General features: G+C 39.3%; 1 protein-coding gene and 7 pseudogenes across 8 annotated transcripts; 5 read left to right on the top strand and 3 right to left on the bottom strand.

The window, feature by feature from the left end:
- Window positions 1–104: 104 nt before the first annotated feature.
- AT4G07491 lies at window positions 105–3048 on the top strand (annotated as a pseudogene; the record flags this gene model as incomplete). The annotated part of the gene is made up of 1 exon: window positions 105–3048.
- Window positions 3049–3770: 722 nt separating this feature from the next.
- AT4G07490 lies at window positions 3771–5679 on the top strand (annotated as a pseudogene; the record flags this gene model as incomplete). The annotated part of the gene is made up of 1 exon: window positions 3771–5679.
- Window positions 5680–6952: 1273 nt separating this feature from the next.
- On the top strand, window positions 6953–7897 carry AT4G07485 (annotated as a pseudogene; the record flags this gene model as incomplete). Its single annotated transcript has 4 exons — window positions 6953–6996; window positions 7133–7194; window positions 7417–7454; window positions 7607–7897.
- A 573-nt stretch (window positions 7898–8470) lies between these two features.
- Window positions 8471–9719, bottom strand: AT4G07480 (annotated as a pseudogene; the record flags this gene model as incomplete). The annotated part of the gene is made up of 4 exons: window positions 8471–8515; window positions 8713–8801; window positions 9238–9494; window positions 9634–9719.
- A 665-nt stretch (window positions 9720–10384) lies between these two features.
- Window positions 10385–11912, top strand: AT4G07475 (annotated as a pseudogene; the record flags this gene model as incomplete). Its single annotated transcript has 1 exon — window positions 10385–11912.
- Window positions 11913–12343: 431 nt separating this feature from the next.
- On the bottom strand, window positions 12344–12893 carry AT4G07445 (uncharacterized protein). The gene is made up of 2 exons (NM_001340565.1): window positions 12655–12893; window positions 12344–12588 (listed from the first exon to the last, which is right to left on the bottom strand). The coding sequence occupies exon 1, from the start codon at window positions 12817–12819 to the stop codon at window positions 12697–12699; it is 123 nt and encodes a 40-aa protein (NP_001328186.1). The 5' UTR covers window positions 12820–12893; the 3' UTR covers window positions 12344–12588; window positions 12655–12696.
- Window positions 12894–14399: 1506 nt separating this feature from the next.
- AT4G07470 lies at window positions 14400–14995 on the top strand (annotated as a pseudogene; the record flags this gene model as incomplete). The annotated part of the gene is made up of 3 exons: window positions 14400–14471; window positions 14540–14710; window positions 14786–14995.
- Window positions 14996–19390: 4395 nt separating this feature from the next.
- AT4G07460 lies at window positions 19391–20847 on the bottom strand (annotated as a pseudogene; the record flags this gene model as incomplete). The annotated part of the gene is made up of 4 exons: window positions 19391–19564; window positions 20071–20206; window positions 20423–20585; window positions 20703–20847.
- Window positions 20848–25578: the final 4731 nt, after the last annotated feature.

Genomic DNA, 25578 nt, shown 5'->3' with positions numbered 1-25578 from the left:
TTACATTTATCAAAATACTAACTCATCATTTCGTCTGCTTGTTTTTGTGGTATAGGTACTAATCTTTGTGCATGCAAACTCTATCCAAAGATTCTGCACACCTACTACCATTCGAAGACAGAATAGACAGAATAGCTCGTGAGTTACAAGAAACCAAAGCAAAGGCAGCCTGTGATCAGCAAAGACCAGCTGCTATGGATCAACAGAACAGACCAGTTGATGTTCAAGACCCACCTAATGTTGATCAACCAAGAAACATTGGTGTTGGTGATGCCCCAAGGAATCATCACCAAAGACAAGGGATAGTGCCACCACCAGTTCAGAACAACAACTTTGAGATCAAGAGTGGTCTCATCTCCATGATCCAAGGAAACAAGTTTCATGGCCTACCCATGGAAAACCCCCTGGACCATCTTGACAGCTTTGATAGGCTCTGTGGCCGTACCAAGATCAATGCTGTCACTGAAGATATGATTAAGCTCAGGCTATTTCCCTTCTCTTTAAGAGACAAGGCACACCATTGGAAAAGACTCTATCCCCAGACTCCATCACCTCATGGGACGATTGTAAGAAAGCTTTTCTTGCCAAGTTCTTCTCTAACGCTCGCACCGCTAGATTGAGGAACGAGATCTCCGGTTTCAACCAGAAAAATAATGAAACTTTCTGTGAAGCTTGGGAGAGGTTTAAAAGCTACACCACTCAATGTCCCCATCACGGTTTCAAGAAGGCTTCATTATTGAGCACACTCTACAGAGGAGCTTTACCAAAGATCAGAATGCTGCTCGACACCGCCTTCAATGGAAACTTCCTGAACAAGGATGTAGCAGAAGGCTGGGAGTTGGTCGAAAATCTAGCACAATCTGATGGGTGCTATAATGAAGACTATGATCGCTCAATGAGAGGAACTGGAGGAAGTGAGGACAAACAGGGCAAGGATATCAAGGCTTTGAATGAGAAGTTAGACAAGCTGTTGATGGCTCAGCAGAAGCAGATACACTACATCACTGATGAGGAGCACTTCGAAATGCAAGAAGGGGGGAATGATCAAACTGAAGAGCTGTGCTACATTCAGAACCAAGGAGGGTTTAACAAGGGCTAAAACAACTACAAGCCCAACCCAAACCTCTCCTACAGAAGCACTAATGTTGCTAACCCCCAAGATCAAGTGTATCCACCTCAACAGAATCAGTCTAAGCCTTTTGTTCAGTACAACCAAGGTTATGTCCCTAAACAACAATTTAATGGAGGCTTCCAACAGCAGAATCCACCACCAGGGTTCACTCAACAACCACAACAAGCCCCAGTAGCTCAAGATCCTGAAATTAAGCAACTCATTCAACAGATCATCCAAGGACAAGCTACTGGAGCTATGGTTTTTGAAAAGAAGATAGCTGAATTACACAACAAGATCGATTGTTCATACAACGATCTGAATGTCAAGTTTGAAGCTCTGAACTCAAATATCAAGTATGTGGAGAGTCAATTTGCCTCAACCTCTGCTCCGAAGAATCCTCAACAACTTCCAGGGAAAGCAGTCCAGAACCCTAAGGACTATGCTACTGCTAATGCTATCACCATCCACCAAGAAGATGAGTCTCCACCAAGTCATCAAACACTCAATACTGAGGACAATATGATTCATGAAGGGGGGGATTCAACTCAAATTGCTGCACCTGCCACCCAGCAATTCATCTGGACTATAGAGCACACACCTTTGCTGAACACTCACCATTCTCGAAAAAAGCTCAAGAAAGAGCAGAATCAAGAGATGATTAGCAGTGCCTCCACTCAAGAAACATACAAGAAGAAAGTCATCCAAGAAAAGCTTGATGATCCCAGCTTTCATGCTCTCTAGGACCATTGACATTCAATAGGTGCCTTTGTGATCTGGGAGCATCTGTTAGCCTTATGCCTCTCTCTACAGCTAAAAGGCTAGGGATCATGGAATTCAAGTTCTGCAACTTAGCCTTACTCTTAGCTGACGGTTCTGTTGCACATCCTCATGGTCTAATAGAAAATATGCCTGTCAAGATTGGAAATGTTGAGATACGTACAGACATTGTGGTATTGGACGTAGATGAAGAAGGCAAGGATCCCCTGATCCTAGGCAGACCATTCTTAGCTTCAGCTGGAGCAGTCATAGATGTCAGGAATGGAAAAATTAATCCGAACCTTGAAAAAGGCATCAAGATGAAGTTTGACATCAGAGAAGCTCTAAAGAATCAACAACAGGAGGTCAGAGTTTTGGAATTCAAGATATGGATGTTGATGAAGAAACAAAAGTTGAAACCTCACCAAAAGTCAATTATACTTCTCAAATTAGCAAGCTGAAGAGAACTTTTGACCACAAGAAGAGAGCAACAGAAAGGCTATCTCAGACTGAAGGTCCTACAAAAGATGACTGGTATGAAATGAAAAAAAAAATTAAATGGCAAAGTAGAGTCATAGAGGGATTATCTTCAAGGGTGATGAGGCTGAAAGATCAACTTTGGATGTTTGAAAAAAGAGTTAAAAAGTTTTCAGATGGTATTGACCCAGAGAAGATAGAAACTGCACTAGCTATCAAGGAGGACAAAAATTTCACAACAGAATGGTTTACACCAGAAGATCAGAAAGGAGTTCACTTAGAGGAAAGAAGCCTAGAGAGCAAGTTGTTTAGTGAGGAGGAAACTCCTATTCCAATTTCTTCTCCAGGAGCGCCTAAACAGCCCACCAACCCCTATGCTGAAGAAGAACACTTGACACTTGATTCTGTTACTGAAGAACTTCTGGAACTCAGGATAGAATACAAAGCTCAAGAGGATACCATTGGGGAGCTAACTTACAAAATGAAAGGACTCAACCATGCAATCTTGGAACTTCAAGAAATGATTAAAAGCTACCCCAGTTTTGAATTTGAGGATTGGTCAAAGGAGCCTGGTTCAGAAGAAGAAGACTACTCTGCTGATCAAAAAGAAGCTTACTTTGAAGAAAAATCAATTGAGTACTCATCCTACCATATCTCAAGAGAGGATGTAGAGTATGACTCAAGCACTGAAAATTTAACCACTGAAGATGAAGACTTCCCTGTTCCTCTCTTCAACCTTGTTTCTGACTAAGCACTGTAAGAGTCAAGCTTAGTGACTTAAAACAAGCTCACTTGGGAGGAAGTCCCATGTATATCCATGTAAATGACTTTCTATTTTTCTTGTTATTTTTGATGTTTTTGTTTAAGTGTTTCATGTTTGTTTTAGTGACCCTAAGGGAGTCAACGGTCGAGTAATTTCAAACCAAGTCAAGAAAGATCTCAACCGTTGATCGAGTAAAATGAGGAGGAGTATTTTGAGCCATTGATTTGGATGACCAAATGAGAGGAGCATCACCACCGTTTGATCGAGTGATTTCTTACGATTCGTTTTTGTCCGTTTGATTGAGTAAATAAAGATGGAGCATTCCTCACCGTCCGATCGAGTGAAGAAACCAAAGAGACTCTCTTCGTAGACACCGACGCCTCGTGACCCGCCTCCATTGAAACGATGTTGTCCCTTTGTCTTCTTGTCCCCCCCATAATCACTTTGGTCCCCCCATTGCAATTCCCGAACTCAACAACCTCATCTCTCCATCTCCCATACCAAAGCATCCTCATCTTGAATCCCTACAATCCTCTCTTTATCTCCTTCACTTCCCTTTCTTATCAAAAACTTTTCACAAATTCATTTGTTTCTTCCATCATTCAATCTCCTAATCTACTGAATTTTGGTTTTGAGTTTCTCCCACCTTAGTTCGTGACGATGAACAGGCGCTCGCTTTTGTCAAAGATTCGGAACAAAGCTCTCTCCCCATTAAAGAGGTACCCAACACCTTCTTCGCATGCAGCAGCTCGAGGACCTTCAGAACCATCACCCTTGGGGTCGAGTAGGAGAGATCAAACAAGTTTCGAGATCGATCATAGTGAATCGAGCCAAGAGGAGGAAGTGATGCAAGAAGAAGAGACCTTCAGCTCTCCAGCTGGAAATACTCGATCCCAAAAGTCGAGTAAGTCTTCTGCAAGAGAATTCGCGAGGAACAAGGCAGATATCACACAAGGGAAGAAGCCCGTGGGGAGGAGGTTGGAGCTGGTAGATGAAGACTCCGAGGAAGATATGGCTTCACCAAAGGAAGATGATCAAACAGAGAAAGGAGGCGATGATGATTTGGAATCGGAGAAGTGTGCAACTCGAAATGAGTACTACAAGCTGCTGTAGCGCAATGAGTTTTTAGGAACTCGGTACCGTCATCCCGAGACCATGGAGAGACTCGACATGTATGATGATGTAGACTACATGTTTAAGCAGTGCAGCCTGAATATTCACATGTTTCGGCCAATGGAGGGGTATGAGGAAGAGACCATTCAGTTTCTTTCATCCGTGGAATTGCTCTTATATGGAGAGTCAGAGGACGATGAAAGACGGAAGTTTGGGATACTTGGAGTTTTGTGTGTATGACGTAGAGTATCGGCTTCCAATAGAGCATCTCGAGCTGATGTATGGATTTCCAAGCGGAAAAGACACAAGTCATTGTTTTGACAAGAGAGAGCTTCAGTCATTCTGGGCCACACTTGGTTCTAAGCATGGATTTTCATCGTATAGGACCAAGAGCAATGAGATAAGGAGTGCGGTGGTTAGATACTTTCATAGGTCCTTGGCAAGTGCACTATTTCCAAGAGAGCGGAATGAAACCAATGTCAATGGAGAACTAGAGTTGATGGAGACAACACTACAAGAGTTGCTTGGTTTAGCATCGGATGGTACAGTTCTAGCTGGAGATCAGACAGACACTTCGGTCTCATTCTACCTAATCGAGCACCTGCTGAGTTACAGAGGATGGGCTAAGGGACTTCAGAAACCAGGAAAAATGGTTGTGAGAGAAGTTGTAACACCAATTCTGAGAGCTTGCAATGTACCTCTACATTCAATGCTGATTCCTCCGATATGGATTGATATGGAACACCTTATCAATTCCAGGAGTTTTTGGTTGCAGCAAAAGAATGGCCTATATAAGTATAGGTTTGATCATCCCACAGCAGGACAATCCATTTTTCTCCTCCCAAACCCCGCTTCCACTTCGATTAGAGATGGTGGCAACATTGAGTTTTGCCCACCAATGGAGAACCTCTATATTTCGGGAGATGAAGCTGTGCCGATGGAAGGAATGAATGATGATGAGGCTCCAATCCATCATTCTGATAATGAGGCAGAACCTATGGACGAGTCTTACGATACACAACAGTTTTACTGTGAGGAGTACTCAGCACCAAGGCAAAGTAAAGACTCAAAGGAGATTCACAAGCGCCTTGGGTTCCTCCAAAGCTGGTGTAAGTTCCAGGACAAGGCTCTCGCGGCACTCAACAAGAAGTTTAACAATCTCCAACTTAAGATCAGTTGTTCTTCCTCAACTACAGCAATGCCACATAACATGCCTTTTGGGAGAAGCGGATCCACTCGTCACGAACCTATGCATTTTGATCCGCCCTCACCACCAAGACAGTCTTCATATGAGCCGAGGGAACACCATGCTGCACCTGCACCACCAAGGCAATCATCCTTCGAACCTAGAGAAAAAGAAAAGAGGAGCAAGTTGAAAAAGCGAAGAAGAACAAGGAAATCAGACACTGGAGCAAGCCACTCTACTGCACCACTTGAGGAGCCACTCGATCAATAACCCGAGCAAAGGGTCGAGCATCTAGCTAATCCGAGTTCAGCACAACCCGTTCCTTGGAGTTACAGAAAGGAGAGTATGGACGATTTCGTCTCCTCCTACTTCACCTGAAAACTTAGGTAACACCACCTCTCCATTGTATATACCATAGCATTTTTTTTATTTTTCTTTGTGTGTTTTGTGCTTTGGTCTTGAATTCTCTTTCAGATTTTTATTACACAAGGGACTGTGTAATTTAAGTTTGGGAGAGGGTTCAAGACATGTTTAACATTGTGTTCTCTTTTCTTATTTCAAATTTTGCATCATCTAAGGCATAGAAAAACCATAAAAATTTGAAAACTTTTCAGAAAATTATTTCAAAAAAAAAAAAAGAGTGTCATGTAGATTGCATATCATTTTAGGATTGTATATAGAGTGTTTGCATTTAGGATTGCTCATTTGCATAGGGGATAATAATGATTTCAAACCGATAAGCATGTTTTGATTCAATGAAGTAAGTTCAATGTCCAGGTTGTTAGTTCTCTGTTGCATAACCGATTGTATCTCTGAAGTAAGACCGCACCCTGCTTTGAATTTCTAATTGGACTATACTACTTTGATCGAAACTCGCTTATCTGACGCCATTCCCTATCTATTAGAACCTGAACTGAATTTGAAATTATCATGTCTATGCATTGTTTATGAACTCATGGCTACCATATACATACTTGGATCATCTTATTCACTTCATCACCCTCTGTTAATCCAAGTAGTTGTCTCTCATTTTTAGAGCAGTTTCCCATACCCTTAGCCTAGCCTTATTTCAAGCCAAAGATCATTTGTGTGTGATTGTGAGGTCTTTTTCGATTGAGCTTGGTATAACGTGTTAGGTATGAGCCGACAAGAGCAGTCTTTCATGTAGACCTAGCCTACACTTTTTGGGTTAGGTAGGACTAGGTGGAGACTTGTATTTGGGATTGGGATTGTGTATGGAATGAACGGAATGAGAGTGAGAATGAAAAGAAAAGAAAAAAAAAAAAAGAGTAAGAGTTTAGAGTTCTAAGGGGGATGCAAAAGTGTTAAGTCTAGTAAAGGGTTTGGAATTCAAAGAAGTTAGGCATTGTGATTCAAAGAAAAGGGTAAAACACCCTATGTGCTAAGAATAGAAGAAAAGCCTTAAGTTTGTCAAAGTATAGAACCAAACCCGCTAGACTATTAAATCGTTTCAAAGAGAACCCCTTAGAACTTGAACCAAAAAGAGAGAAAGAATAAGAAAAAGGGTAGAGTTAGGACATCTATGGGAATGGGATCATCTTCTGAGCTATCATACTATATCATTGGGTAGATGGGAGTCTGTTCTTGTATGTGTCCGTTGGCTTTTACCTTTACCATTCTACTGAAGCTCAATCTTTTCTCTTAGAGTCCCCTGTTACTCGACCAAACCATTAGAGGGACCATTTTTGTCTCTTAGCCTAAGCCCGAAACCAAGTGAGTTCATAACCATTGCATTGCTTGATCCATTGTTCGTGCTTAATGAATGTTAAAGGGAATTGGTTGATGTGAATGCTTGAATAGATTAAGGCAAGTTGTTAGGTTGCATTGTGACGAGTATGGCTAACATTTTTGAGTAAGGGTCTATCATCTTGCAACCTAAAATTAGCTACCTGGACATTGAGCTTACCCATTTTATAGGCATGCTTCGGTTTTTGAATCCCCACCTTCAAACCTCTCCTTCAACTTAAGATTTTTTGTTTGCTTGAGGGCAAGCAAGAGATAAGTTTGGGGGAGTTGATAACACTGTATTTTACTCATTTTAGGTGTATGTTTATCATCATTTAGCTTTGCATTTCCTCATTGTATCATATCATTTTGCACCATTTTAGCTTGTTTTGCATACTTAGGCATCTAGGATCATCTTGCATTCACATTGCATGTTTTGTTGTGTTTTCAGGTGCAAAAGGAGCTTAAAAGGACTCTACTCGATCCATTCACTCGATTCAGGCAGCTACAGAAGAGGCATCATCCTACTCAACCTCTTTACTCGATCCAGGCAGCTACAGAAGAGGCATCATCCTACCCGACCTCTTTACTCGATCCAGGATACCTCAAAGGAGGCTGCAGTTTACTCGACCCTCCTACTCGATCAAGACAACCTCAGATGAAGCAGCAGATTCAACTACTCGCCCCTCCTACTCGATCCATTTACTCGACCAAGGGTGACCATCTCTACAAGACTTGTTGAGCTATCAAAACGTCTTCGGATCTTCCTCTTTCCCCACTCAACCAGACATCTCAGCATACGGATAAGAGAGGATGAAGCATCTACTCGACCAATTGATCACTCGAAGCATAGACACAAAGGCGCAGACTTTGCAGCACCCTCTTTACTCGATCCCCAAGGTCGAGTATTCGCCCAAACCGCCTCAAGTCTCTTGTCTTCTAGTGAATCTTGGGTTTCCAACATTTTAGTATAAATAGATCATTTGGGGTTTGTCCAAAGGATCTATGCTTTATCTTTCAGTTTTTCTTTGTGTTTATGAATCTTGAAACTTTAATTACTCTTAATCTATTTCGTTTTTGCATTTGATTGTTTAAGTAAAGTTGTTTAGCTTGTTTAGATCTACATTTTGGTATGATTTTAGTAATTTCTAAGTTTGTGTTCTTGAGAATGTTGCTTGAGTAGTGATTAGGGTTCTTGAGGATGGATTAGATTAGGGTAATCTCTAGGTTAGTTAGGTGGTTAATGTTTAGGTTTATACCCTTCTGGATTCGCTTGGCCCCTATGCGGTTTTCGCTGGCTAATGTGGAGATTTGATCAAAGACGTCCAACGTCCAAAAGACGTTCAAATGGATGTCTGACCTACGAATTCCAGAGATATGTAGACTCGATCAAGGGATTGGCTTGTTTGCCTATTGGCTTTGGTAGATTGTTTCTTAAACCCTGCTCTTCTATGTTTCATCAACGAGAGTTGAGATTAGGAAGTGGTAGAGTTATGGGGGTCTCTGTCACGAGAGTGGATTGACCCAGTTTTTGAATCTATCGTCATGGGTATCTACCTTTCGCCTATTAGCCATTTGATGAACCCTAAAGTTACCCTTATCAATGAATCCATCCGTAGAACTTCTATTAGATTGATTTTCATCCCCTGTTGATTGCATTTTTATTTACCTGTTATTTGTATCCTCTATTTGCATCCCATGTTGATTGCATTTTAGTTCTTAATTTTGGTTCTACTCGTCCCAATGATCGAGTAGGGCTGTTAAGTTCTCATTTTTACTTGTTTGAATCCTGACCTAGGATTGTTACTAGAAACCCACCATCTTTATAATCTGGCTTGACTTAGTAGTTTTTGTACACATCTTGATTGCTAGCAATACAGTGGACTAGATTGACACCCTGTATAACTGCATCGACATGTTTGTGTTTTAGAGGAATTGAACTGAACACAGCATTCAGCATATAAGCAGACCTGAAAAACCTGCTTATCATGCACCAAGAAAATTTGGGAGTATGAAATAAAAGTTTAAAACATGCATGTCAAAAGTAAAAGGCCAAACAAAGAATAGCGACGTATTACTTACCGACCAAAGTATCTGTAAGAACAGTGTCTTCAACAATGTAGTCAAAAGGTGTGAACCTGTTAAGTAATACAGCTTTCCTTGGGTATGAACATGTGACCAATGTTTCTTCCATGAACTCAATCTCATAATGGTGGGGTGTTGCTTTGATTGGTTCAAAGTTTGGACTTACACGAAAAGTGGAGATTGATTTCCTTTGATTCTCTTGGAGCATATAGAAGTAAAAGGGAGAAGTAAAATGTAGCCTCAATTTGTGTTCTCTATGAAAACAACATCGGAGGGTGAGTTATATAGGGAATAAGAATAAGGTTAAATATAACTTGTAAGAAGAGTGAATATTGTTTTACCGATTCATTGACAAAGACGACCCGTAGTTCGAATGTGTTTCCACTGAAAAACTTTATGTACACTCTAAGAACCATATCACAAATCATCCATCTAGTTGAGAAAGGAGACAACTCGTGAAGACTGTGGAAATACACCATGGTGAAATTCAGGGTCGAAGAAAAATAAAAAAATAGATTTGATTAGGGCAACCTTAGATCTTCTGTTTGTGAGAGTTTAGGTTTGGGGAGTCTACGGGAGCAGCCAATTTTTTATAGGAAGGGAAACTTTTTTAATTTGGCTGGATGTAACCATTGAATAAAAACCGAATTAACATCGGTTAGTTAGTAAATCGAATGTAACCGTCAGCATTATAACTATTGATAACTCAGCCGTAATGCGGGTAACTCAGCCATAAAAGTACATTTTCCCGCCAAACAGTTAGAGACGCAACCTTTCGTATTCCGTTTCTTATCCTTTTTATAATTTTTGACAACTAAGCCGTAACATTGTTACATTTCCCGCATAACTCATCTGTAATAGTACATTTTCCCCCAAACTCAACAGTAACCTATAAAATTTTCCCGTCAAACAGTTAGAGACGCAACCTTTCATATTCCGTTCCCTATCTTTCCCGCATAACTAATCCGTAACAGTACAGTTTCTCGCCAAACTCAGCCGTAACCTAGGACCATTTTCCCATTTTTCGTATTCCTTTCCTTGTCTTTTTTCTCTATATATATGTTTCTTCATCACATCATTACATGTCTCATCCTCTCTTCCTAACGACATGGCCGTTGTTTCTTTCATTAACAGTTTCTCAAAGATGTTGAAGCGATACTCACCGCTCCTGATCGGGTGAATCTTCCAGTTCTAAACCCTGGTTTAGGTACATGAGTTGACAAAACCACTATTACGTGGTTCAGATACAATCACCAAATCTCGGTCGCGATTGTAGAGATACTTCAATGCAACTTTCACCATGCGTGGCCGACGTACCGCTTGACTCCCGTTGAGGTCAAGGGACGATGGTTTTTTCCCCTCATGGTAAGCATCGATCTTTGATTTAAAGCACAGTCAATAAACCATAAACCAAATTCTTACTATTTTCTATCTTTATAGCGTAATTACACGTGGGATTCAAGGCACACTCTAACGGTGTAGACGCAGTTTAATTTGGTAGGTAGAACGTTGAACCGAGACAATATGTTATTAGTGTGTATGAGGAAATGGAGAGAGAGGCCGATGAGGCCGAGACACCTCCAATAAAGAAGAGAAGTAGAAAGGCCTCAAGGCCGAAGTCATAAGGACAAGGCCAAATATTTCCTCATCAAAGGCTAATGAAGGCAAGAATTGTGGCTCTAAGGAAAGCTAAATAAGCCAAGGGAAGAGCCGTGAAGATCAAGTCAATGTCTACCAAGAAGATCAAGCCTCGGTCAAGAAGAAAACTGTCTGTCTGTACGGTAAAGTCAACTCAAACCCGTACATACATGTTTATGTGCATAATGCCAAGGCTAGAGTTTAAGAGGTGGGCTTGAATGTGTGTTGAGACCCAAAAGAAAGAAAGAAGGGCCAAGGAAGATGCCCATTCGTTTTAGACAAGAAGAGGGAAACAAGTTTGAATTCAAGAGGTCACATCTGTGTATAAACGTTAGGACATGTCACTTTCACTCTTGGGTTTCACCATCTCTCTCTTCAAGCTTTCTCTCTTAGGTCTTTGTGTAGAGTTCGAACTCTCCTCTTTGCTTGTTAAGGCGGTGTTTCTCATTGTAAAAACAACAAGAACAATAGACATCTTTTATATCATTTTGTGTAGCTCTCTCTTCTTTACTTGTGTTTAACAAAAGAGTTACAATGTAGAGAGATAGTGTTACACGAATTAGGGCTGCCTTAAGGCAGCCTATTGCTTGTCATACACACTCTTAAATACACTCTAAACTCTTCTTTATTTAGTACTTAAGATCTAGATTACTGATTCTAAATCCTCTTTATCTTAAGTACACAAACTACAAGTGTTGTTGTACTAGACAAGGATTAGACTCAAACTAGATGCTTCCTCCTTCATATAAATGATTTACTCCCTATTATATTCGGATATATTGGTGGTTAATTGCGTGGATTCTATCACAAATTGATGGTCTCTTGCTCTTGAGAGCAAGTTCCCTTTGTATTGGTAAAGGGAGATTCAATCACCAAGTGATTGTCTACTCTCTCTTGTGAGCTTTGTCTCATAAAACCTAACATATGTGTGCGTTGAAACGGGGATGGGCGCGTGATTGCGACAAGCTGGAGTGGATGACTACAACAGTTTGGAATGATTTGGTTGACATGTTTATTGAATTTGGCCCAGATGATGTCGGTTTCATATCTTTAATGCTTTTGTATCTCTTACTTGTCTTTCCTATGAACTTAAAATGTAATGGTTTAATCGTCTTCTCTATAAAATCACTTGTTGTCACTTGTTAAAATTTATCATAAATCAGGCGTAACTAAAACTTAACTCAACCATATGAATAGCTTAACTCTACCATATCAATAGGTTAACTCAGCCACAACATTAGCTTAACTCAGCCATAACATTGGATTAACTCATCAATAATATTAGCCTAACTCAGACATAACATTAGATTAACTACTCCCAAACCACAGTACCATTTCATTACAAGCTAATACTGAAAAAAAGACACAACTCTAGAAGCAAGATAAACACAAAAAGACACAACTCTAGAAGCCAAGAAGAAGCCTCTGTTCTTTGTTTTTAAGGAACATTAGGATACTAAGAACAATGAAAATGATAACAAAGCCAAGACACAAAAAGCAAAGTTTGATCATCAATTTAGATGTCTAGTTTTCCCTTTTGCTCCTTATTCCTTCTTCCTTCAGTTCTTTCACCATCACTTGTAACGCTTCGATCTCGACTGCAACCTCGGATTTGGCTGCGTTGTTCTCATTGTCAATGGTGGACAATTTCGGCAAACTGTCTACAACCTCTTCGTATGTACCATCTTCGGCCCATTTAAACAAATGGTCCTGCATTTTCAATCACAAACCAATTATCAACTAAAACAAATAAAACCCAAAATCAATTATACTTACATCTTTACCCGTAGGACAACGGAAGTATGGTCTTCCAGGGTTCTATACTGACGTCGATGTATAGATAACCACGTCTAATCCGCAATGACACTTTGATGGAAACGCACATCCCCAACGGCTTACGTATTGAGTACTTGAAATCGAATTCACAGAATTACTACTCATTTCTTTAGCTAGAGATGGGGAATTCGAAGAAGAAAAATAAGAAGAAATCGAGCTCAAATCGGGAAAAGGAAATTGGAATTTTCAAGCTTAGGGTTTGATTTTAGGGATTTATTAGATTGGATCTTTCGTTTATGTCAAAAACGACGTCGTATTTGGTCAATAACGGAGACGTCGTATTTGGTCAATAACGGAGACTCTTTCTCTGTATTTTGTAATAAATCAGCCGTCACGTAGACATATCTAAGCCATGTGACTGTTATAAATCGGCCAAACCACGAATGTTTCTTTCTTAAGCCATTAGTTGGTACTATCAATTAATACACTTATTATAATCACTTTCCAACTAGTGATCATGAAACTAGTTAATGTTTGTACTCTTTATAATTGATCCAACACCATACCCATGCATTGTTAAGCTCTAGTTAACTTCCATTCCTAGAAGTTTAATCAAATGAGATTGTCAATGGGCTCTTAGTGTACAAAATTTATTCTGTTTTGATATTACAGATCTTGACATTAATAGAACCAATAATAATGCTAGTATACAAATGGGCCTATTAATAACATTTGTTTTTTTTCATAACTCGGCCAAACCACAAAATCTTCCTGTATAAATCAGCCGTAACGTAGACATATCTAAGCCATGTGACTGTTATAACTCGGCCAAATGATGAATGTTGCTTTCTTAAGCCATTAGTTGGTATAATCTAGTAATTCACTTATTATAATCATTTTCCAACTAGTGATCATGAAACTAGCTAATGTTTGTACTCTATATAATTTATCCAACACCTTTCCCATGCATTGTTAAGCTCTAGTTAACTTCCATTCCTACAAGTTTGATCAACATAGATTGTCAATGGACTCTTAGTGTAAAAAGTTTATTCTGTTTTGATATTATCGATCTTGACATTAATAGAACCAACAATAACGCTAGTACACAAATGAGCCTATTAATAACATTTGTTTTCTCATAACTCGGTCAAACCACGAAATCTTCTGTCATAACTCGGCCGTATCGTATTAGCAGGGCCGGCCCTGAGGAGAGCCAAGTGAAACTTTGAAATGTGGCCCCCATTTTTTTCCTAAATTTATATCAAAATTGTTTTGCAAATAGGCCCCCTAAAACATTTAGTTCTAAGAAAAAGGCCCCCAAATTTCAAAATAGTTTATAATAACCTTTAAAAATATATTTTTTTTTGCTTTGGCCCCTAAATAGTCAGGACCGGCCTTGCGTATTAGTATTCTACCGCCAAACAAAAAAATTTGAATATTTGAAGGTTAGTTATACGAATTAATTTTTTACTAATTTGAATTATTTCGATTATTAATTGTTGGTGTGTTTGTGTGAAAATAGACCCAATTATTGTTGGGGGTTCCCCATAAAAAACACTTTTTGTAATCTCGATAATGATATAATAAAGAATATTAATATGTTTGTAACTCAGCCACAAAGCTTTTATAACTCAGCCACTTCTACATTTATTCACCAATACACGACGCCGTCGTTTGATTAGTGCTTTTTAGCATAAATGACTATATAGATTTAGTGCTTTAGTGCCCTACTAGTTGAAGACAAGATGATGGTGCAGAGATCTCTTGTCCTCGCCGACTCTAGTGTTGATGAGAAATCGGTTTCAGAAGGAAATGAGGTATTTATCTCGACCTTCTGAATAGTGCAAATCGTTAGCCATCTTTCTATTGTATGGTGGTAATGTAGGAACTGGATCGTATGGAAACAAGGATGAGAATGGTGTACGGCGAAAACAGGAGGCGTGATAAGGGTGTTCCGATCGAGTGTGGTTGTAGTGCAGCGGTTGTCGTTGCCACTTCTCGTGATCCTATTACAAGCGGAAAACTTTATTTTAGTTGTCCGTATGAAATATCAGATGTAAGCATCTTTTGAGTTATGATTCTTTTTTTATTTTTATTTTTCTATCCCTATGATTTATGTCTGATTTATAAGGGTCCCGGTCGAGACTGCGGTTTCAAGAGGTGGTGTGCTGTTCCATTGTGTGACGAGTTTGACAAGATAAAAGAGGAGAAGAATGAGATGAAGCAGGATTTGGTAGCAGCCAAGAAGCACGTCGAGGGTCAGGCAGAAAAGATCTTTCTTATGGAAAAGAAATTTGAAACGCTAGAGAAGAAGTATGAGAGCATGAACAAGTATTCGTGAGCTTAGCTAAATTTGGTTTTTCAATTGGACTTCCTTGTACTGTCTGTTTTTGAATTGGACTTCGTTGTACTGCCTATTTTAATTAAGTCAGCCATCTCATTATAATAACTTAGCCATAACATGATTTGCGGGATGATAAGTCAGCCACCACGTTCTAATAACTCATCCATACATTGAATTAATCTACGATACGCCCGCCAACTCGTTATAATAACTCAGCCATAACACGATTTGTGCGATGATAAGTCAACCACCACATTCTAATAACTCATCCAAACATTGAATTAATCTACAATAAGTATGCCTTAACCGTTAGAATAACTCAGCCATAACACGAATTGTGCGGTGAGAAGTCAGCCATCTCGTTCTAATTACTCAGTCAAACATCGATTTAACTTATAATTTGAACATCGTACATTCAACATCATAGATTCATACAAACATAAAGCATTATCAATCCTAAAGTGTCAATATTTAGTACAATCACATGCTCAAAAATCCAAAAACACAGACATATGTTCGAAAAGGCCAATCACGTCTCTTCAAACTGTGAAGCATCCTTTCCGGTGCCTCATCGTAGATCTCTGCTGCCATCTTAACCTGTAGAGCCTGGATATTTGCATCACAAATGCCATCAAAATTTACACCAAGCAATAAACATTCAAGAATCTAACACGTGAAAACGCCGCAATCCCTAGCTACTCTGTTTTGCGGGACCAGTTTCTTGTTCTTCCGCCGAAATTAAAATTGGTCGTAGTTCGGTTTACGGACTGTGGAAGGAACCAGTTTGTTCATCATCTGTGGAATCATCCTCGTTAACGACCTACAAGCTTCCAGTATTTTTAACTCGCTTTCTGGTGTATGCTCTCCGACGATGCAATCATAGCAATCGATGTGCGACCTAAGCAAGTTCACGTGAAGCGTCACCCAATTTGGTGGATCAAATACAAGTGATCCACATCTGTTACCCACTTCATCCATGTCGGGACTTCTGCTGTCGTACCGTTAACCCATAATTCATACGCGGTGTTTTTGAAAGTAAACTTCTTCGTTTTGATCTTGAACTCTCTGTACTCAGTCACCCAATAAGTCGTGAACCACGGGTATAGAATCATGACGCGTTGGTTGTGGTATGGGCAGGGATCTCGCTTGTACCTCATGGCGAGGACTTTCAGATACGCAGCCATTTGCTGTACAAAAAATAAAAACTACTTAGACAAAACACACCAATAACTCAGCCATAACCAAGTACAACTCAGCCTAAACATCAGAATAAATAAGCCATAATTTACTTTAACTTAAATAGTACAATACCATAACTTAACAATAACCAAGTACAACTAAGCCTAAACACCAGAATAAACCAGCCATAATTTATTTTAACTCAAACAAAACAATACCACCACACAGCCTAAACAACACGATAACTCAGCCATAAAGTATAAAAAACTCAAACAGAATATAACAATAACTTACACTATCGGACAACAATCCATATTTTCGGTCTGGCCAGTCCTTTCTTTCGGTCATGATAACTCCGTAGAAGTCAACATCGTCTTCTCCACTGTCCAGCGGGATATCCCTAACAAATAATAAAAAGTTATAATATACACAAATAGTGTAAGCATGCCGTACTTAACAACTTAATAAAGTATAAAGGAACATACTTGTTGGAGCTTAACAAATAATCCTTAAGTTTCTGCAATTTGGCCGGATCAACCAGTGTCATAGGATCATAGATTCCTCCTGAAGGCACACAACCCTTCCTCATGCAGCTCAGTCCATTGTCTCCGATAAATGGAAAAGTCTTTGTGGTCAAATTATCGACTGGAAATTAATGAACTCCCATTTGGGGCCAGCTTAACTGTTTCTCTCCTCTTAGCTTTTACTCTCCCATGCCTCATGGTTTCCTCCACATCTTCATCAGACTCATGTAGCATGCGATTGTCTTCAGCTAGTAACTGGTCTATGATATCAAATATAGAATCATCATCATCTACCTTCTCACCGTCAATCTTGTCAGCATTTTCAATGACTTCCTCAACTCTATTGGGGACAGAAGCAACATCTTCTATCTTCATCTTCGTAGGCACCTTTGTGAGTGGAGCAGGAGGAAGCGCCGCTGCCTTTCTTCCTCTTTTCTTTTTGGCGGCTGGCTCTTTGACGGTAGGCTCATTTGCGGTTTTCTCTTTAACGAAAGCTTACTTCTTTGAATCTGCCTTCGCTTTGGAATTTCTCCTCGTCTTCGTCAAAGCGCGTAAAGTCCGGGCACCAGGAGATGTCTCAATGAAATCAATGTTAGCTTGGTTGACATCAGTGGTCTGAACAAATTTGCCATCAAGATTCCTACTGACCCCAACAATACCAGCATCTTTCTCTACCACCAAATCTACAACTTCCTTCGCTTGCATAAACGTAAAGATAACTCAAGCGTAAAATAACGATAATGATGTAGGTCAAATTGCCTTAAGACCACTATCTCAAATAAGAGATTGATTCCAGTACTTAAGGGTCGAATTCCACAAAGCTCTCAGGTCACACAATAGACGATGGATATCAAATTAAGCTAAAGCAATAGATTATAAAATAAGAAACAAAGAAAAGCAATAAATATCAAGATGTAAATCAGATGGGAAAAGAGTCAAGCTTAGGGTATTCTCATAAAATAGATGATTAGTAGAGCTAGTGATAGCTAGGTTGTTATTGAACCGTTCTTAAACTCAAACTCTAATTGTGGAATGACCGGTAGCATTCCGCAAAACTCCCTATGCCCAGAGCTAAGAATAACCAGAGAAGCCAAGAAATCTTATACCTAGAACTAGCATTAAGAACAACTAAAGATGAAGAATCCTAACAGATAACCTAGCAAGGGGGCAATCTACTAAATCATCTAAATCCCTAATGAGAAACGCTAAACCTAACAAGAAAGCTACAACATGATCAAAGGAACACAAATTATAGTCTGAATAAGAAATCAATAATGAAAATAACAAGAGAAAGAGTAAGAAAGATCTTCTCTAAAGGGAGTCTCCACAGGGTTTTGCTCCCAAGTACAAAAGACATAAGGAGATTATCCTCTCCAAGCTTAGGTCTAAACAATAACCTTAAAAACTATATATATATATATATGACCTAACACGTGATGGGCCTTCTTTAAAAATAAGGGAAAGTTCTAGGCCGAATTTAGAAATCTTCAAAATTTCAATAAGTTACGTCTTCGAATTGCCATCAGGTATTGGTGTCGCTCGACACAAGGGGTGGTGTCGTTCGACACCTACGCGATTTTTAGTCTCCAGATTTCTTCTGCAGCATAGCATAAGTTCTCTGTTTTCCTCCAGAATGCTCCATTATGTGCAATTGAATCCCAAACGTGTAAAGACCTGAAAATGACTAAAAAAGACTTTAAAAATAACAAATAGACTTTAAAACTTATACCTAAAACATAGTTAAAACCGGTAAAAATAGGGATATATCAACTCCCCCAAACTTACCTTTTGCTTGCCCTAAAGCAAAACACAAAAGCCGAACCCGTGGAAGAGGTTTGAAAACAAAAGAACTCCCAATATTCTCTAGTCTATTGCCATGATCATTTTAACCAAATCCATATGCGTAGCAGTTCTAATCAAATCCTTACCAACATGTACTTCTCTGCAAGCATACACAACATTCTAGATTCCATACCTAAGTTCCACAACTATATCCACCAGGCTTTCATCGCTGGGTCTCATCAAGCAAGCTAATATTCAAGAACCTTCTAGACTCATTCTTGTACTATACCATGATAAATTGACCACTCTTTATATTTTATTTTATTTTGGTGTTCTTTCTCTCCCCCAGACTTATTCTTTTTAAAGAGTAAACAAAGGGGAGCTCGCATACTGGATTGACACCCTCGGCATATTTCTAACCTTTGTAATTGATCATTCCTAATAATGTATAATAATGGGTCATGGGAAACATTCCTACCCCTGTACACTACCGAAAATCATATCAATCTCTTGCTTTCTTTTTTTCTTTTTTTTATAAGGGGAGAGGAATACTTTTCTTTTTCACATAGGTCTCAATATCATGTATGAACAAGGAGTCAAGTTCTATGAACACTAACCAATTTGATGAGGTAAAAGGCAGAGCAGTGAGATTAGCTCCAGCCTTAATGGATTCTCAAGTTTGTTGGTTTGCCATTTAGATTTTCCAAAAGTTGGATTGAGTCGAACCTACAGCATTAATCAACCAAGCAATAATCTAAAGAATAGAGATCATAATTCCTAACAAAATTTTGACTCAATAAAACGACTCAAAAATAAGAAAAATAAGAGTAAGAATAAGACTCAAAAACGAAAAACGTAGTTAGTAACTGCCTCCCCCAAACTTAAACGTTACTATCTCTAGTGGCATTCAAATCAAGAGTAAGCGAGAAAAATAAAAAAATAAAAAAAAAGGAAAAGAAAAAGAAAATAATATCAGTGGGTTGCTTCCCACTAAGCGCTTGTTTATAGTCAATAGCTTGACTTTGATGGAGTATGGGATCAGGTGGATCAAAAGGTGGCAGTAAATATTGCGGAGAAAGACCTCTCATCATCCATGCTGGCGTATAAGCAGTTAGCACATGAGGTCTATCTAGGAAGAGAGGAGCATCAACAGGGTGGGACTCAGGTATGGTTGGAATACTCCTTTCTCATACACAATCATCAAAATAACGAACAAGCGCTTGACGAGAAACTCGTGGCTTGCTTAACCGTAAAACAGTTTTTGGAAATTTTAAACTCTTATTGATGACATCTGGAGGTTAAGGAGGAGGAGATGAGTACCTTGGCCGTTTAGGAGGTGGATGAAGTATGACAGGTGCAGTGGGTGACGTGACAGCAGTGCCTGGACTTATAGCAGTGATCCCAGCTTAAAAGTACCTCTTGGTGATGACTATGCTTCAACGAGTAATGTGTGTTGATCGACGCGAGTGGTGTTGTTGATCGACACTCGTGCTACAACTTAACTTTCCTTAGCATGTTGACAATTCAGCGCTACAATCTATTTTGAACAATATTTTTCTTCCTGTTGTTCTCCCGATGCTGTGGAACCTTGCAGTGTTCCTCCTGAATCTCTTGCATATACTGTTGAGGCAATGGACAAGGAATTTCAGGTGTGTAGACTAGTTCAGCAACAAGTGGAAAGTCAAGGCTGATTGGTGCAGTTTGCGTCCAGTGTTGATCGACACTAGGTGAGTGTCAGTCGACACTACTATCTGGTATCGATCATGCTCTCTCAATCTCGGTCAATTATGCTCTGTCAAACGTCGACACTTCCTCAGGTTGGTGTCGGTCAATACTATCAATGTGTGTCGAGCGATTCTGGAGATCAATGTCGAGCCTAATCAATTTTGCTTCATCACAGCCTGATGTCTCGTATATATGTGATGGTGTCGATCAACACCAAGGGATGGTGTCGGTCGACACTGCCTCTGCAACGTCAAATTTGTCACTCTCCTCAACCTTCACGAACTCATATCCACTTTCCATCGAAGCAGCATGCCAAGAAGTAGTGAGGCTACTCTCATTCCATCTAGGGATTGGTCTCTCTAACATCCTCTTTTGACCTTCCAGAATCTGTTCCAGCATTGATTCTATCTTGCTTCTTTGTGCGGGTGGAGGGGGGGCTTGGTAAGAAGCAAGATCGTAGTTCTTTGTAAAGCTGATTCTACTTCTACTCTAACACGATTGCTGGAACTGAGACTTATGAGTGGTAGTCGGACCATTCCCATAGAAACATCTTCCACCAAAATAATTGACATCCTCAACAAGTAGATTGTGGACATCGTCAATCTTAGCCATTAACCCGGCAATCCTACTCTCGTTCATGTTTCTCGCTTAATTCTGGTTCTGTGATTAGACAAACACCTGGAACACACAAGAAAAAGAAAAGAGAAAATGTAAGTAACTAAAAAGAAAAACAAAAACAAAAGCTTAGACAAAATTCTAATACTAATCTAATGGTGAATCGTAGAGAACTTCGGCAACGACGCCAAATTAGATGTAGGTCAAATTGCCTTAAGACCACTCTCCAATTAAGAGATCGATTGCAGTACTTAAGGGTCGAATTTCACTAAGCTCTCGGATCACACAATAGACTATGGATATCGAATTAAGCTAAAGTAATAGATTATAAAATAAGAAACAAAGAAAAGCAATAAATATCAAGATGTAAATCAAATGGGAAAAGAGTCAGACTTAGGGTATTCTCATAAATAGATGATTAGTAGATCTAGTGATAGCTAGGTTATTACCAAACCGTTCTTAAACTCAAACTATAATTGTGGAATGACCAGTGGCGTTCCGCGAAACTCCCTATGCCTACAGCTAAGAATAACCAGAGAAGCCGAGAAATCTTATACTTAAGCATGCATTATAAACGAGTTCAATAAAGTTCACCTTACTAAATAGGCCAATTCTTATTACACACCTATAGACCAGGCTAATCAAATACTAGATCTGATAACAGATACCTATGACGTGTATATCTATTATCTGGTATCAAATTCTAGTTAGCTACTCTAGAACTAGCATTAAGAAGAACTAAAGATGAAGAATCCTAACAGATAACCTAGCAAGGGGACAATCTACTAAATCATCTAAATCCCTAATGAGAAACACCGAACCTAACAAGAAAGCTACACAAACATGATCAAAGGAACACAAATCATAGTCTGAATAAGAAATCAATAATGAAAATAACAAGAGAAAGAGTAAGAAAGATCTTCTCTAAAGGGAGTCTCTAGAGGGTTTACTCCCAAGTACAAAAGAGATAAGGAGATTAGCCTCTCAAAGCTTAGTGATATATCTCAAATTGCCTGAAGCTTATTCCCTCAAATAAGAGATAGTCGTTAGCACTTAAGGGTCGAATTCCACTGAGCTCTCTATGTTCACACAATAGACCTATGATGATTTAAATTAAGCTAGACAAAATAGAATAAAGTAAAAGACAGTAAAGCAAATAAATTGAGTTGTAGATTCAGGAGATTAAAGCATCGATCAGGTCTAAGGAATTGTTTGGGAAAAAGATAAATTGTAGATCTAGCTAATATTAAGATTCTTATCGCACCGTTCTCGAACTCAAACTATGATTTAAGAATAACCGGTGGCGTTCCGCGAAACTCTCTATGCCTAGAGCTAAGATCACCAGAGAAGCCGAGAAATCCTATGCTAAAGCATGCATTATTATCAAGTTTGATTAGTTCACCTAAGTATCTAAACCAGAGCCTTTCTATGAGCCTACTTGTTCTTTCTTAAATACTTAGGCTCATATATGATAGTTCTGATAACAAGTACCTATGGCGGGTATACCTATTATCTAATATCAAGTTCTAGGTGATCAATCTAAAACTAGCAGTAAGAACAATCAAGATGAAGAACTCTAAGAATAATCCTAAGGGGTTTTCGATCTACTAATCCATCTAAATCCCTATTGAGACTCCCTAAACCCAACAAAGTGATTACTCATACATGATTAAAGTAACACACATCAAAGTCTGAATAGTTTGCATTGAATAATAAGAAGAAGAGTAAAAGGAGTTCAGAATCCTCTCTATAGGGATTGGATTCTTCTTTCCAAAAGTGTATCTCAAAACAAAACATAAATTAGGTCTAAACAATGACCTTTAATATATATATATATATATATGACCTAAAAATGTGATGGGTCTTCTTTAGAAATAAGGAAAAGTTTTGGGCCGAATTTGGAAATCTTCAAAACTTCAATAAGTTGCGTCTTCGAATTGCCGTTAGGTATGGGTATCGCTCGACACCAAGGGTGGTGTTTTGACACCTACGCGCTTTTTAGTCTTAGGATTTTTTCTGCAGCATAAAATCTCTGTTTTCCTCCAGAATGCTCCATTATCTCCAAATGAATCTCAAACATGTAAAGACCTGAAAAATACTAGAAAAGACTCTAGAAATAACAAATAGACTCTAAAACATATACCTAAAACATAGTTAAAACCGGTAAAAATAGGGTTATATCACTTAGGTCTAAACAATGACCTTAAAAACTATATATATATGACCTAAAACGTGATGTGCCTTCTATAAAAATAAGAGAAAGTTCTGGGCCAAAATTGGAAATCTTCAAAACTTCAATAAGTTGCGTCTTCGAAATGCCGTCAGGTATTGGTTCACTAGACACCAGGGGTGCAGTCGTTCGATTTTTAGTCTCCGAATTTCTTCTACAGCATAAGTTCTCTGTTTTCCTCCAGAATTCTCTATTATCTCCAAATGAATCACAAACGTGTAAAGACCTGAAAAGGACTAGAAAAGACTCTAGAAATAACAAATAGACTCTAAAACATATACCTAAAACATAGTTAAAACCGGTAAAAATAGGGATATATTAGATAACTCAGTCATATGTATAACGATAACTCTGTCGTAACTAAATAAGATAATGTTAACTCAGCCAAAAGTAAGTAAGATAAAGACAACTCAGCCGTATAACATAACGATAACTCAGCCGTAACTAAATAAAAAGTTATAACTTACCCAAAAGTAAAGTAGGTAAAGACAACCCAACCGAAAAACATAAATGTAACTCAGTCGTAACTTAATAACATAACGATAACTCAACCATAACATGATTATAACTCAATTGTAAGTAAATAGCGTATTGATAACTCAGCAGTTAGCTTACCGGAAGAGGATTAGTAACAGAGTAGTTATTTGGAGATTTCCGTGGACCTTTTTTTTTTTTTTTTTTTTTGGGTCGAATCATTTCTTGCTCCTCAGCTGTTAAAAACATATCTCTAATTTTGACTCTAGAGAATAATTCTAAGTCCGCTTTGCCAGTTTGGCCACTAAGGCCTCCCCCAATGGCCTTAAGATGCTATTTCATCTGTTTGACCTCATTCTCAATAGATCCAAACCTGCTTTTCAAACTTTGCATCCATCCTCGGTTCTACTTGATCTCCAATCACCTCCAGACAGGAGGAAATTTCTTTGATGCTTGTATCAACAGTGTCAAACCTTGAGTTTAAGGGAGAGATTAATTTAGACACCACATCCACGAACGACACGTCTTCCCGAACATCCTCCTCGTCCTCGTCCTCATCAGATTAACCATCTACTATCTTCTTCTTCTTCTTCTTCTTCTTTTGTGCATTTCCTCCACCAGATTGAACACCTCACTGTGAGAGACTTTCTGCTTCTTAGAGGGAGATTCAAACACATCCGTTGTAGTGACCCTCGTAGAGGGGTAAGCGGCCACGTGGGAAACATCTAGGAATGATCGAGGAAGAACCAGAAGAGAAAAGAATAGTTAAGGGACAAAAGCCAAAGAGATGGGCAAGGAAAAAATGAACATGCCGAGTCTAGTTCGAAATAGGATCATCCGGGGCAAAGCCAAAACGGGAGAAAGTTGCCTCGAATACATGGTTGATTGACCATATGTGCCCAAAAGCTGATAAACAATCAAAGGGCAAAACAAATAACTATTTGAGCAAGAATGGGCAAAGGTGGGCAAGAATGGGCAAGATTCGGCAACACGGGCGTGTCGTAGGCGAAGTTGCCCTGCCGGGCGTTAACCGCCCTTTGACCACGCCATGGACGCATGGACCGGCTAACTTGGGGCTCAAGCAAAGTTGCTTGGAGCCGAATTTGAGTTGCGTGGAGCCAAAGTTTTGCTGCCACGTGTCGCCCAACCGTTAAGGCGGCGAGCGTGTCATCATAGGCGGATGACACGTGGACTGCTGACTCGCCCTTGCGAATGACACGTGTATATGCTGACTCACCCTTGTCGCCCCTATATAAACACAACTCGACCCAAATAATTTTGAGAGGAAAAAGAGAGGGAAACAAAAGGCTGCCAAGTTGTTAAGTGATCACCTATAACCGAGAAAAAACTTCCCGCGATTGAGAAACTTTGCCCGTGATGAAGATCCTTTGCCCCCAACTAAGGAATTCATGTTTGTGATCAAGAGAACCTGTTTGTAAATGAGAAATCCCTGTCCGCGACCAAGAATCGTTGAAGCTAACCTTAAACCTTCAGCCGAATCTCTATGAGTCTCGAAGCGTGTGATATGGCACATGATAGGTTTGAGTGTTTATTTGGGTGATTGATTACTTGTTTGTTGCATGATCATATATACTCTTGTATTCATTGATTTATTTCATGAATTATATGAGTATTGCTTAATGGTGTGAATGATGGTAGTAAGCCGCATATGAGATCTTTTAGTTTCTTATGCTTAAGGCTTATGGTTGGGAGGTTGTGGTAAGTAAGGATATTGATGATTCTATGTGTTTGAGTAACCATATGTCTCATAATATCTTGAAATATTGGGTCTTGATGTGTGGTGCTCGTGGTAGGAGACAGAAACCATAAGCGTATCAAGATCATGGTATGTCTGACTTCGTTAATGAACCGTGCTATCGTGGGGTCTTGTAATGATGTTACTTGATCGCCATGTAGTGCGAAGGGCTCGGAGAGACGGGGCTAGCTACCCTGGCCGAGTTGTCTACATGCCTTTGTGGTTGTAAAGCGGGAGATCCCGGGAGTTTGTGTTTTTGGTGTGGGGGTGTTTGAAGGCAGCATATCAGACCCTA

Source organism: Arabidopsis thaliana, chromosome 4 (genome assembly GCF_000001735.4).
Source record: "Arabidopsis thaliana chromosome 4, partial sequence".
In the NCBI taxonomy this organism is placed as follows: domain Eukaryota; kingdom Viridiplantae; phylum Streptophyta; class Magnoliopsida; order Brassicales; family Brassicaceae; genus Arabidopsis; species Arabidopsis thaliana.
This window is presented reverse-complemented; position numbering and strand designations above follow the sequence as displayed.